Genomic DNA, 14,156 nt, shown 5'->3' with positions numbered 1-14,156 from the left:
GTGCCAGAAGACTGGAGGTTGACTAACGTGGTGCCACTATTTAAGAAAGGTGGTAAGGAAAAGCCAGACTGGTGAGCCTGACATCAGTGGTGGGAAAGTCATTGGAGGGAACTCTGAGGGACAGGTTTTACATGTTGGCAACAAGAAACCAAGACCTATAAATTGAGAGACGGGACATACCACCAGCCCTTCACCAGACACTCTCTCTGATGATGTTACCTAGTATGGTGACAAAACGTCTGAAAACAAACCTTCAAGATCAGCAAGCTAACTTACATACTTAGGATTTACATGTATTTGGAAAGGCAAGGACTAATTAGGGATAGTCAACATAGGAAATTTTGATGGGAGATGTGCATGGGAAATCAGGTGATTGAGTTTTTTGAAGAAATATTGAAGAGAACTGATGAGGGCAGAGTAGTGGTTGTGATCTATATGGATTTCAGAAAGGTATTTTTAGATTATCTCCACAGTGTGGAAATAGGTCCTTCGGCCCAACAAGTCCATGCCGACCCTCCGAAGAGTAATCCACCCAGATCCTTTTCCCTCTGACTAATGCACCTAACACTACGGGCAATTTAGCATGGCCAATTCACCCGACCTGAACATCTTTGGACTGTGGGAGGAAACCGGAGCACCCAGAGGAAACCCATGCAGACATGGGGAGAATGTGCAAACTCCACACAGTCAGTCGCCTAAGGCTGGAATCGAACTTGGGACCTTGGTGCTGTGAGGCAGCAGTGCTAACCACTGAGCCACCATGCTGCCCCTTTTTAAATATTGGAGAAAGATTTGACAAGGTTCCTCATGGTAGACTGGTTAGCAAGATTAGAACACATAGGATACAGGAAGAAATAACTATTTGCATACTGAACTGGCTTAAAGGTAGAAAACAGAGGGTGGTGATGGAGGCTTGCTTTTCAGACTGGAGGCCTGTGATCAGTGGAGTGCCACAAGGATCGGTGCTGGGTCCACTGCTTTTCGTCATTAAGATAAATGATTTGGATGTGACCATAAAAGGTATAGTTAGTAAATTGGACATGTAATGGACAGTGAAGAAGGTTACCTCAGAGCTCAATGGATCTTGATCAGATGGGCCAATGGACTGAGGAGTGGCAAATGGAGTTCAATCTAGACAAAGGTGAGGTGCTGCATTTTGGAAAGGAAAATCAGGGAGGTCTTATACACTTACTGGTAAGGTCCTGGGGAGCTCTGCTGAACAATAAGACCTTGGAGTGCTGGTTCATAGTTCCTTGAAAGTGGAATTGCAGGTAGACAGAATAGTGAAAAAGGCATTTGGTATGCTTGCCTTTATTGGTCAGAGCATTGAGTATAGGAGTTGGGGGTCATGTTGTGGTTGTCCACTACTGGAATATCGTATGATATTCTGGTCTCCCTCCTATAGGAAGGATTTTGTGAAACTTGAAAGGGTTCAGAAAATACTTACAAGGATGTTGCCAGGGTTGTAAGATTTGAGTTATAGGGAGAGGCTGAATAGACTGGTGCCATTTTGCCTGGATCATCAGGGACTGAGGGGTGATCTTAGAGAGATTTAAAAAATCATGAGAGGCATGGATAGGATAAATAGATAAGGTTCCTCAGGGTAGGCGAGTCCAAAATTAGAGGGCATGGTTTAAGATGAGAGGGGAAAAGTTTGAAAGGGATCTAAGGGGCAATGTTTTCATGCAGAGGGTGATATGTGCATGGAATGAGCTGCCAGAGGAAGTGGTGGAGACTGGTGTAATTACAACATTTAAAAAGCATCTGGATAGGTATATGAATAGGAAGGGCAGGGAAGGATATGAGCCAAGTGCTGGCAAATAGTTGGGATATCTGGTTGGCATGGACCAAATGGTCTGTTTCTGTGCTGGACATCTCTATGACTTTGTGGCTCTATGAGTAGTTACAATTTCTTGAGTGCTGTTGGAGTTGGACTCATGACTTGTGTCTAGTAGGTTATGGACAGGCTTTGGAGAATCAGGAAGTGAGTTACTCACTGTAGTATTCCTAACCTCTGACATGATTCTAGAGCCACAGTACTTGCATGGCTAGTCAAGCACAGTTTCAATCAATAGCAAACCACCAGGATGCTGACAGTGGGGAATTCCGTGATAGTAATGCCATTGAATTCTCTGTGGTCAGATTGCTTAGCAATTTTGAAATACTGAGAACAGAGAGAATGGGAAGTGAGATCTCTCTCTTAAATTTTACAAAATTACATTGAGATTGATACAGATGTGGAAGACCATTCAGCCCATCTTGGTTTATCCTTGGAGGACTTGTTTATGATTGTCCTCCTTCCTGCAGTATCCCAATATTTTTGCAATGATGCAGGAATGCTGCTTTCAAACCTACGCTGGGAAATGTTTGAGGATGGTTTTCACCTTTGTCACTTGAGGTGAAAATGGAAATTAGGTTACTTCAACATTGTTTGGACATTTAGTATGGACAATCCAAGTGGGGAAGGTGAAGATCTTCAGCCCCATTTTGACTTTTTGGTCATTTAAATCTGTACAGTGTGTTCATACATAAAGCGTCTTCACAATGACAGTCTCATGGGTAAAGCTGCCCCTCCAATATTGACCTTGACAGTCTTCAACTGTGGCACCATCACCTGATTGTAAAAGATGCTGAATTTCCGCAGTATACCTGACAGCCAGGCTAAGTGAAAAACACTTGCTAAAAGTTCACTGTGTGTTTTATTTTGTGCTGTGTAGATGAAATGAGGAAGTGTGTTAGTACAATGAACCAGATATCACAGGAGAGGTCAATATTCAAGCAATTGTATGAAGCCTTCAGTATCCAATCCATGTGGACCATATATACTCTACAGTTGGTCTTCTACAAGTGTTGACCCCGACCTCTGACCCCGAAATCTTTAAATGTTCATATATTGCATGTGCATATGTAAGCAAACTCTCAACTGCTGGCCCCAAATTTCTTCACTTTTAGAACACTTACAGTGTGGAAACAGGCCCTTCGCCCAACGAGTCCAGACGAACCCACCCAGACCCATTTCCCTATATTTACACCTGACTGATGCACCTAACCTACACATCCTTGAACACTATGGGCAATTTAACATGGCCAATTGACCTTTTCTTATTCATTTTGCCAGTTTTTTGAGCAGGATTAGAGGAAATAACTTTATGAAACTTCAGTACAATTTCTATTTTCACATTTAACTGTCAGAAATACTTGCAGAGAGCCTGGGACAGCTGTTTCCTGTTGAACTCATCAACATGGTCATTCACCAGTGGTAGTATCAATACTGACAGTTCCACAGGTCTGGTATGGATTTTAACCCAGAAAAAGTGTGTGAAAGCCCTTTTTAATTAAACGTTTGGTTTCAAAAGACTTGACTTTTACACAAAATGTAAATGTTTCTGCTGTACCTGTTAATCTTGTCAGTGCAGGACATTGTGAGTAGATGTTCTCCCTGTAATACTCCGTCCCAGGTCTGGATGGAGTGGCAGGATCGGATTGGAATGGTGCCTTCTCCAGATTCAATCTTCGTTCTTAGATGCCCCCGAACTTTCCTGTTCAATGGTCTACTGTGCTGCACTGGAAAACAGAAGGTACTGCCTTCAGTCTCTGCTTTCTGGAATTTGTCACAGTTTCTAGACTTCCATAAAATGAATGATCACAGGTGACAAGGAACTGGCAGAAACCAAGGCTCAGCCTCTCTGCTCCCCAGACGTCCAACAATCCACTCTGTGCTCAATCGTCCCAAATGATGGACATGAGGCAATTTCATGAAAGGTAACCACACTACTAAAAACACTTGATAGGAATTGTTTTTAAGAGTTCGAGTGTGGGTAGGATAGTGTCAGGAATTTTACGGACATACAGTACTGCTGCCACTCATGAGGACAGACATTTTGGTTGGAGATGGTCAGACTTTGAATCAAGATCAAGATCCATTGGGCATCCACAAGCTGGATTCTTAATGTGTAGTGATTGCTCAGCCATCGACTGCCTTTAAAGAGGTCAGCATTGTGAGCCCCACCTCTGAGTGTAGACCACATATAGGTCCTGTTAGAGTGTCAGGCAAAGGAAGGGGAGCTAGTGGCATTCTTATGTCACTCCCAGATTGAAGTAGCTGCCACCCCACTCCTTTCAGGGACAAACATGGAAAGATGGGGCACTAAGAAACATCTTCTGATGGGAATTTCTCATGTGCCTGAACCCAAAGGTTGAGGAAAGAAAAAGACAATCCGCGTCATGTTACTGAGCCAGAGGGTGGGCTTAAACTCTGGGGCACAGGTTCAAATTGCACCACAGCAGCTGCTGGAATTTAAATTCAGCTGATAAAACCAGCATACAAAGTTGGTCTCAGTAATGGGAAGGGCTTATGCCCGAAATGTCGATTCTCCTGCTCCTTTGATGCTGCCTGACCTGCTGCGCTTTTCCAGCAATGCATTTTTAAGCTCAGTAATGGTGACCACAACACTATCATTGATCATTGTTATAAACGTGCCCAGTTCACTGATATCCTTCAGTGAGGTAAATCTACAATTCTCATGCAAACTGGCCCAAATGTGATTCTAGACACATGGCTTTGAGGCTGGTTCTTAGCTGCTCCAGTAGTCAGGAACTGGGGTGAAAGGTACACCAGGAGGTAGAAAAGATGTGCAGGAAAGGCAAAGTTACAGTGATCATTGGAGAGTTCAATATGCAGGTGGACTTGGAAAGTCAGGTTGGTAGTGGTTTGCAAGAAAAGGAATTTGTGGAATGTCTACAAGATGGCTGTTTGCAGCAGTTTGCGATAGAGCTCACTGGGGAACAGGCAATACTGGGTTCAGTGTTGTGCTATGAGGCAGACTTGATAAGGGAGCATAAGATGAAGGAATCTTAGGAGGCAGAGATCATAATATGATTGAAGTTATGCTGCAATTTGAGACGGAAAAGATAGAATCAAAGGTAACGGTATTACAGCTGCATAAAGGCAACTACAGAGGCATGAGGGAGAAGCTGGGTAGAACTGACTGGGAGAGGAGTCTAGCACGAAAGACAGTGGAACAGCAATGACAAGAGTTTCTGGGAGTAATTCAGGAGACACAGCAGAGATTCATCCTGAGGAATAAAAAGCATGGTACAAGGAGGATGAGGCAACTAGGGAAGTCAGGGATAGCATAAAAGAAAAAGCATATAATATGGTGAAGGACAGTGGGAAGGCAGAGGATTGGGAAGCGTACAAAAAATAAATAAGGAGAGAGAAGATTGAATATGAGGGTAAGCTAGCTAAAGGAAGACTGTAAGAATTTATTTAGATATAATATAAATGGCAAAAGTGTATATTGGGCTGCTGGAAAGTGACGCTGGAGAGGTGGTAGTGGGGAACAAGGAAATGGCTGATGAACTGAATCATTATGTCACGTCAGTCTTCATGGTGGAAGATACGAGTAATATCCCAAAAATTCAAGAGAGTGAAGGGGCAGAACAGAGTGTTGTGGCATCACCAAGAAGAAGGTATTAGAAAAAACTGAATGGCCTGAACGCGAATAAATCATCTGGAGTGGATGGACTACACCCCAGAGTTCTAAGGGAGATAGCTGAAGAGATGGTAGAGGCATTAGTGTTGATCTTTCAGGAATCGCTAGAATCAGGGAGGGTCCCAGAAGACTGGAAAATTGCTAACATGACACCCTTGTTTAAAAAGGGAGTAAGGCAAAAGACAGAAAATTACAGACCGATTAGCCTAACCTCTGTCTTGGGTAAGATTGGGTAATATCTTTCTCAGGATGGCAAGTGGTGGCCCGCAAAGATCAGTATTCGGACCACAACTTTTTAGTTTGTACATAAATGATTTAGATGTAGGAACTGAGGGCATTCTGGCTACGTTTGCAGACAACACAAAAATAGAGGGATAGGTAGCATTGAGGAGGCGGGGAAGCTGCCAGGAATTTGGGTAATTTGGAAGAGTAGACAAAGAAGTGGCAGATGGAGTACAATGTGGAAAGTGTGAGGTCATACACCTTGATAGGAAGAATAGAGGCATGGACTATTTCCTAAATGTAAAAAAATTCAAAACTCTGAAGGGCAAAGAGACTTGGGAGTTCTAGTCCAGGATTCTCTCAAGGTAAACTTGCAGGTTGATTCAATACTTTTTGGATTAGTGGTGCTGGAAGAGCACAGCAGATCAGGCAGCATCCGAAGAGCAGAAGGCAAATGCAATGATGGCATTTATTTTGAATATAAAATCAAGGATGTACTTCTGAGGCTTTATAAGGCTCTGGTCAGGCCACACATGGAGTATTGTGCGCAGTTTTGGTCTCCATATCTCAGGAAGGATACACTGGCCCTGGAGTGGGTTCAGAGAAGGTTCACAAGTATGGTCCCAGGAATGAAAAGCTTAACACATGAGGAATGTTTGAGGACTCTGGGTCAATAGAACATAGAACATTAGAGTGCAGTACAGGCCCTTCGGCCCTCAATGTTACGCCGAACTGTGAAAATAATCTGAAGCCCATCTAACCTACACTATTCCATTATCATCCATATGTCTATCCAATGACCATTTAAATTCCCTTAAAGTTGGCGAGTCTACTACTGTTGCAGGCAGAGTGTACAAAGCCTTTACTATTCTGAGTAAACAAACTACTTCTGATATCTGTCCTATATCTCTCACCCCTCAATTTAAAGGATGTCCTCTTATGCTCACCATCACCATCCAAGGGAAAAGGCTCTCACTGTCAACCCTACCTAACCCTCTGATTATCTTATATGTCTCAATTAAGTCACCTCTCAACCTTCTATTCTCTAACAAAGACATCCTCAAGTCCCTCAACCTTTCCTCATAAGATCTTCCCTCCATACCAGCAACATCCTAGTAAATCTCCTCTGAACCCTTTCCAAAGCTTCCACATCCTTCCTATAATGCAGTGACCAGAACTGTACGCAATACTCCAAGTGAGGCCGTACCAGAGTTTTGTACAGCTGTAGCATGACCTCATGGCTCCGAACTCAATCCTCTATTAATAAAAGCTAACACACCCTATGCCTTCTTAGCAACCCTATCAATCTGGGGAGCAACTTTCGGGATCTATGTACATGGACACTGAGATCTCTCTATTCATCTACACTACCAAGGATTTTACCATTAGCCCAGTACCCTGCATTCCTGTTACTCATTCCAAAGTGAATCTGTCATGCTTTTCCACATTAAGCTCCATTTGCCACCATTCAGCCCAGCTCTGCAGCTTATATATGTCCTTCTATAATCTACAACATCCTTCGGCAATATCCACAATTCTACCGATCTTCGTGTTGTCCACAAATTTACTAACCCATCCTTCTATGCCCTCATCTAGGTCATTTCTAAAAATGACAAATAGCAGTGGCCCTAAAATGGATCCTTGTGGTACACCACTAGTAATTGAACTCCAGGATGAACATTTCCCATCAACTACCACCCTCTGTATTCTTTCATCTAGCCGATTTCTTATCCAAATCGCTGAATCACCCTCAATCCCATGCCTCTGTATTTTGTGCAGTAGCCTACTGTGGGAAACCTTATGAAACGCTTTATTGAAATCCATATGCACCACATCAACTGCTTTACCCTTGTTCACCTGTTTGGTCACCTTCTCAAAAAACTCAATAAGGTTTGTAAGGCACAACCCTCCCTTCACAACCATGTTGCTTATCCCTAATCAAGTTATTCCTTGGAGTTTAGAAGCATGAGGGGTGATCCAATTGAAACATACAGAATACTGAATGGCCTGTACAGAGTGGATGTTGGGAAGATGTTTCCATTGGTAGGAGAGACTAGGACCCAAGGGCACATTAAAGAATGGAGATAAGATGAAACTTATCCAGAGAGTGGTGAATCTATGGAATTCATTGCCACAGAGATTGTGGAGGTCAGGTCATAAGTTTAAGACTGAGATAAATGGATTCTTAATTAGCATGGGGATCAAGGGTTACAGGGAGCCAGCAGGAGAGAGGGTTGAGCCATGGTGGAGTAGACTCGATGGGCTGAATGGCCTCATTTCTGCTGCTCTGTCTTATGGTCGTACGTTCAGTGCATTTTGAATCAGTTTAATGTAGTTGGATGGGATTAGTTTAAATCACAATATCCAGAATCAGTTTGAAAAGTTTAAACAGAACAGTTAATAAGAGTGACCCTCTGAGCTCCACTGCAAATCTAACAAACAGAAATTCAAAGTAATTTATTAGCATGGGTAAATTTTCATATGTTTGAACTTCGCAAAGTCATTACTTGTTAATATGTATGCATTCAGAAATGCTATATTTCCTCATATTTCAACTTTCTGCTTTTGAATGCTTGTACATAACAAATTTAGGAAGTAGGTTCTTGATGCTTCTGATGGGTTAGGGCACTTAGAGTGGCATGGTGGCTCAGTGGTCAGCACTGCTGCCTCACAGTGCTCGGGATCTTGGTTTGATTCCACCCTTAGGCAACTGTCTGTGTGGAGTTTGCACGTTCTCTTTGTGTTTGTTGTGCACTTCCTTCAGGTGGTTCGGTTTTCACCCACAGTCAAGATGTGCAGGTTAGGTGAGGTGGACTGCCCATAATGTGCAGGCTGGATGGATTAGCTGTGGGAAATAGGGTTACAGGGTGGGTCTGGGTGGGATTTTTTTGACAGTTGATGTGGACTTGATGGCCTGCTTCCACACTGGATTCTATGACAGATGAAAACTGGAAAACATACTAACATAGACCAATGAACATTTATTAACAAAATACACTATTTACAGACAGTTCAGCAGGACTCCAGAAGAACTTCATCCATTAGATCCTAATTCTATGTGACTTGACATCTCTGCCTATTTATATGATAGCTATTAACTCATGGAATTGCATTTAATTTTATTGTCCTATGAAGCATTTGCATTTATATCACAGGAGCATCAATCAGTTGTTGTCTTTTCGCAATAAAGGGTGAAGTGGCTATTTTCATGACTTACAAATTCTTGACACACGACAAAACACACTGTCTTGAAGTTTCTGATTTAAGTGAAATTTAATTAGTGGGAACAAAGGCAAAGAGCCAATTACTGAGCACATAGAATAATAATCAAGCAGTTAATTAGCCGTAAGTAATGACAGACAATTGATAATTTGACTGAGAATGGTGCAATTTTTTTGCAAAAATTTCTGAGTTTAGAAAGACAATTTTTTTCAAACACTGGCCAACTTTCCAAAGGGAACCATTTCAAAACATAGCATTATTGAAGGAGCATAAGAAACAGGATGAAAACTGGAAAACTGTGAGCTTAGGAAGTGATCCTGAGGGATGGAACTCTCCATGTCTTACTGCTTTAAGTAATGTGCTCCTTTGGTCTTGAGGAAATTGGGATCCATGGGAATGGGGAGCAATTAGTTTAAATATAGCTAGGGTTGCATGATGGTTTTCCAGAACCAGCTCAATTATGTTATAGAGCTCGGAAAGTATTTCTCAGGATACATAAATTTTGTACTTGCACAAAGAAATGTTTGCAATTGTATCATAAGTAAGGTAGCACAGTAAACCGTTAGAGTTATTCAGGTCATGTTACATATATAACTGAAAAACAAAGTATCCTACAGACGAATTTCTAAGCATTAAATCACTTTATCTCAAGTGACACTGCTGTTGCCCTTAAAGGCAAAACTCATGCAGAATGCAACAATGAGTTGTCTCCACCAATGGAAGCTCCCATGAACGAGTGAGGGACTGGCGCATATGCAGGCTCGAAGGGCAGAATGACCTACTCCTGCACCTATTGTCTATTGTCTATATTGTCAGGGATGCTCTGGGTGACTGGTAAGTCCACAAGCAAGGGCCACAGTCTAATGGTACAGGGTAGTCCAGTTAGGACTGAGATGAGAACTTTATTCACCCAGAGAGTGGTGAGCCTGTGGAATTGTCTACCTCTGAAAGTGGTTGAATGTTTTCAAGAAGGAGATATAGTTCTTAGTGCTAAAGGGATCAAATGGGGAGAGTGTGGGGACAGGGTACTGAGTTGGATGACCAATCATATTGAATGGTGGAATGTGGCTTGAATGACCTAATCCTGCTGCTATTTTCTGTGTAGGATGAAGATTATGAAAGGCTTTCGTGTTGCATTTTGGATAGCTGCTGAAATCAAATGGTATGCAACATATTCATTATAGTGCCTATTCTTACATAGTAGTGAATTACTGATGCACACTTTCAGAGTAATATCTTGAGGTAGCAGGGGTTTTGCCTGCCAGTGAGAGAACTCGCAAGAGACTAATGCTGTCTCTTTATGGGGAAAGCTCCACTGAATCACAAGCCAATCAAACAACTGTGAGACAGACGATGGGTCTTCTCAAGACCCGGTGACAGATAGTCTTGCATACTGGGTGCTGTTGGCCAATCAGGGGCAGGCATGCCTGTGCTCAGCAGTGCCACGGGGCAGGACACAGTTGCTGCAGAAGATATTTTCCCCTCTGGAATCCCAGGGTGACAGCATGACTCAGACCACAGGCACGTAATGTGAGTGAGGGGCTAGGGGACTTGCAGGGCAGTGTCATAGGAAATGGGATTCAGGGAGATTTGGCAGGAAGGGCAGGGGTTTGGTTCTGAGCCATCAGCCCATCTTATGTCCGGTCCCTTGATCAATCACATTGCGTCTTTGGTCAAAGAATATCCCTCCTCCACCTGAGGGGTTGGATTTCACATTGACCGGACGGTGCTAAACCAGCAGTGGTGAAATGTGGCTCCAGATGGATCTAAAATGGGAACAGGGTATGAGGATTGACCATGAGTTCTCCCATCCAAAACGAACTCAGGTGGAGTTGGGAAGAAGGGGGTGGGGGTGGGGTCAGAAAGACCATCATCCCACCTGATGTAATGCCCTTCCCTCCTCCAGACTCATCACTAGAGAGAGCCCTTAGAACCATTTCAGTGCAGAAAGAGGACATTTGGCCAACTTAGTCTGTGCTAACTCTTCACAATTTAGTTCGCTCCCCTCCCTAGGTTATTAGATTAGATTAGATTACTTACAGTGTGGAAACAGGCCCTTCGGCCCAACAAGTCCACACCGACCCGCCGAAGCGACAACCCACCCATACCCCTTACCTAACACTACGGGCAATTTAGCATGGCCAATTCACCTGACCCGCACATCTTTGGACTGTGGGAGGAAACCGGAGCACCCGGAGGAAACCCACGCAGACACGGGGAGAACGTGCAAACTCCACACAGTCAGTCGCCTGAGGCGGGAATTGAACCCAGGTCCCTGGCGCTGTGAGGCAGCAGTGCTAACCACTGTGCCACCGTGCCGCCTGGATCTCATCTGAAATTTTCCAGAGACTTTCTTGTTCCTCAATTAACCAATCCCTTTTTGTCAAACTGCAATCGAACCTGTCAGATTTCCATCAGTTTACCATTACTCTCTTGCAAATTAATTTAAACTTGTGTTCCCTGGTTTTTTACTCTTCTGCCATTAGGAGTCATTTGTCACTGTCTGTTTTCTCATTCACTGAAAGTGCTTGTTCAAAAATGGTGCACAATCAGGCATTGACTGTTCTCCACAGGACACCATTACTACATTTCAGAAGCATTAAATTGGTTGTAAAGTGCTCTGGAACATCAAAGAACAAAGAAAGAACAAAGAACATTACCACGCAGTATCAGGCCCTTCGGCCCTCCAAGTCTGCGCCGATCCAGATCCTCTATCTAAACCTGCAGCCTATTTCCTAAGGATCTGTATCCCTTTGCTCCGTGCCCATTTATTTATCTGTCTAGATACATCTTAAATCATGCTATCGTTCCCGCCCCGACCACCTCTGCTGGCAATGCGTTCCAGGCATCCACCACCCTTTGCATGAAGAACTTTCCTCACGTATCTTCCCTAAACGTTTACCCTCTCACTTTGAACTCATGACCCCTAGTAATTGAGTCCTCCACTCTGGGTAAAAAAGTTTCTTGCTATCCATCCTGGCTACACCTCTCATGATTTTGTAGGCCTCAATCAAGTCCCACCTCAACCGCTTTCTTTCCAATGAAAATAATCCTAATCTACTCAACCTCTCCCCATAGCTAGCACCCTCCATACCAGGCAACATCTTGGTGAACCTCCTCTGCACCTTCTCCAAAGCATTCACATCCTTTTGGTAATATGGCAACCAGAACTGTACACAGTATCCAAAATGTGGCTGAACAGAAGTCTTATAAAACTGTAACATGACCGGCCAACGCTTGTACTCAATCCCCTGTCTGATGAAGGAAAGCATGCCGTATGCCTTCTTGACCACTCTACTGAAATGCATTGCCACTTTCAAGGAACAATGGACCTGAACACCCAGGTCTCTCTGTCCATCAATTTTCCCCAGGACTTTTCCACTTACTGTATAGTTCACCCTTGAATTGGATTTTCCAAAATGCATCACCTCACATTTGTCACATATTCTATCACATTTGTCTGGATTGACCTCCGTTTGCCATTTCTCTGCCCAACTCTCCAATCTAACTATATTCTGCTGTATTCTCTGACTGACCCCTTTACTATCTGCTATTCCACCAATCTTAGTGTCATCTACAAACTTGCTAATGAGGCAACCTACACCTTCCTCCAAAACATTTGTGTATATCACAAACAACAGTGGTCCCAGCACGAATCCCTGTGGGACACCACTGGTCAAGGTCTCCACTTTGAGAAGCTCCATTCCACTACTATTCTGTCTCCTGTTGCCCAAACAGCTCTCTATCCATCTGGCTAGAACACCCTGGATCCCACGCAACTCATCTTCTTCATCAGCTTACTATGGGGAACCTAATCAAATGCCTTACTAAAGTCCATTTTTATGACATCTACATCCTTTCCCTCATTAATCAACTTTGTCACCTCTTCGAAGAATTGCATTAGGTTTGTAAGACATGACCTTCCCTGCACAAAACCATGCCAACTATCACTGATAAGCCCATTTTCTTCCAAATGGGCATATATTCTATCCATCAGTATCTTCTCCAGTAGCTTCCCTACCACTGACATCAGGCTCAGAAGTCTGTAATTACGTGGATTATTCCTGTTACCCTTCTTAAAAAGGAGACAACATTAGCAATTCTCCAGTCCTCTGGGCCCTCCCCCGTTTTCAAGGATGCTGCAAAGATATCTGTTATAGCCCCAGCTACTTCCTCTCTTGCTTCCTTTAGTCACCTGGGATAGATCCCGCCTGGACCTGGGGACCTGTCCACCTCAGTACCTTTTAGAATACCCAACACTTCCTCCCTCCTTATTGCTGACTTGACCTAGAGTAATCAAAGATCTATCCATAACCTCAACATCCACCATGTCCTTCTCCTTGGTGAATATTGATGCAAAATACTCATGAATCTCATCCATTTTCTCCGACTCCAATCATATCTTTCCTCCTTTGTTCGTGAGTGGGCCAACCCTTTCCCTCGTTACCCTCTTGCTCCTTATATAAGAATAAAAGGTTTTGGAATTTTCCTTAACCCTGTTCATTAAGGATATCTTATGACCCCTTTTAGCCTTCTTAATTCCTTATTTCAGATCGGTCCTACATTCCCGATATTCTTCCAAACCTTTATCTGTCTTCAGTCGACTAGACCTTATAGAGTCATAGAGGTGTACAGCATGGAAACAGACACTTTGGTCCAACCTGTCCATGCCGACCAGATATCCCGACCCAATCTAGTCCAACCTGCCAGCATTCAGCCCATATCCCTCCAAACCCTTCCTATTCATTACCCATCCAAATGCCTCTTAAATGTTGCAATTGTACCAGCCTCCACCACTTCCTCTGGCAGCTCATTTCATACACGTACCACCCTCAGTGTGAAAAAGTTGTCCCTTAGGTCTCTTTTATATCTTTCCCCTCTCACCTTAAACCTATGCCCTCTAGTTCTGGACTCCCCGACCCCAGGGAAAAGACTTTGTCTATTTATCCTATCCATGCCCCTTATAATTTTGTAAACCTCTATAAGGTCACCCCTCAGCCTCCGACACTCCAGGGAAATCAGCCCCAGCCTGTTCAGCCTCTCCCTATAGATCAAACCCTCCAACCCTGGCAACATCCTTGTAAATCTTTTCTGAATCCTTTCAAGTTTCACAACATCTTTCCGATAGGAAGGAGAGCAGAATTGCATGCAATATTCCAACAGTGGCCTAACCAATGTCCTGTACAGCAGCAACATGACCTCCCAACTCCTGTACTC

At 43.4% G+C, this 14,156-nt stretch overlaps 1 protein-coding gene across 1 annotated transcript in view; it reads right to left on the bottom strand.

Moving 5' to 3' along the window:
- The window catches only part of adarb2 (adenosine deaminase RNA specific B2 (inactive)), a 496,547-nt gene that overhangs the window by 92,790 nt on the left and 389,601 nt on the right, over positions 1-14,156 (bottom strand). Inside the window, exon 8 of the mRNA XM_060825723.1 lies at positions 3,396-3,564. Within this exon, the coding sequence (XP_060681706.1) occupies positions 3,396-3,564 (169 nt within the window). The remainder of the gene's footprint in view (positions 1-3,395; positions 3,565-14,156) is intronic.

This window comes from Hemiscyllium ocellatum, chromosome 5, assembly GCF_020745735.1.
Source record: "Hemiscyllium ocellatum isolate sHemOce1 chromosome 5, sHemOce1.pat.X.cur, whole genome shotgun sequence".
NCBI lineage: Eukaryota > Metazoa > Chordata > Chondrichthyes > Orectolobiformes > Hemiscylliidae > Hemiscyllium > Hemiscyllium ocellatum.
The sequence above is the reverse complement of the archived record's forward strand: the minus strand, read 5'-3'. Positions and strand labels throughout refer to the sequence as shown.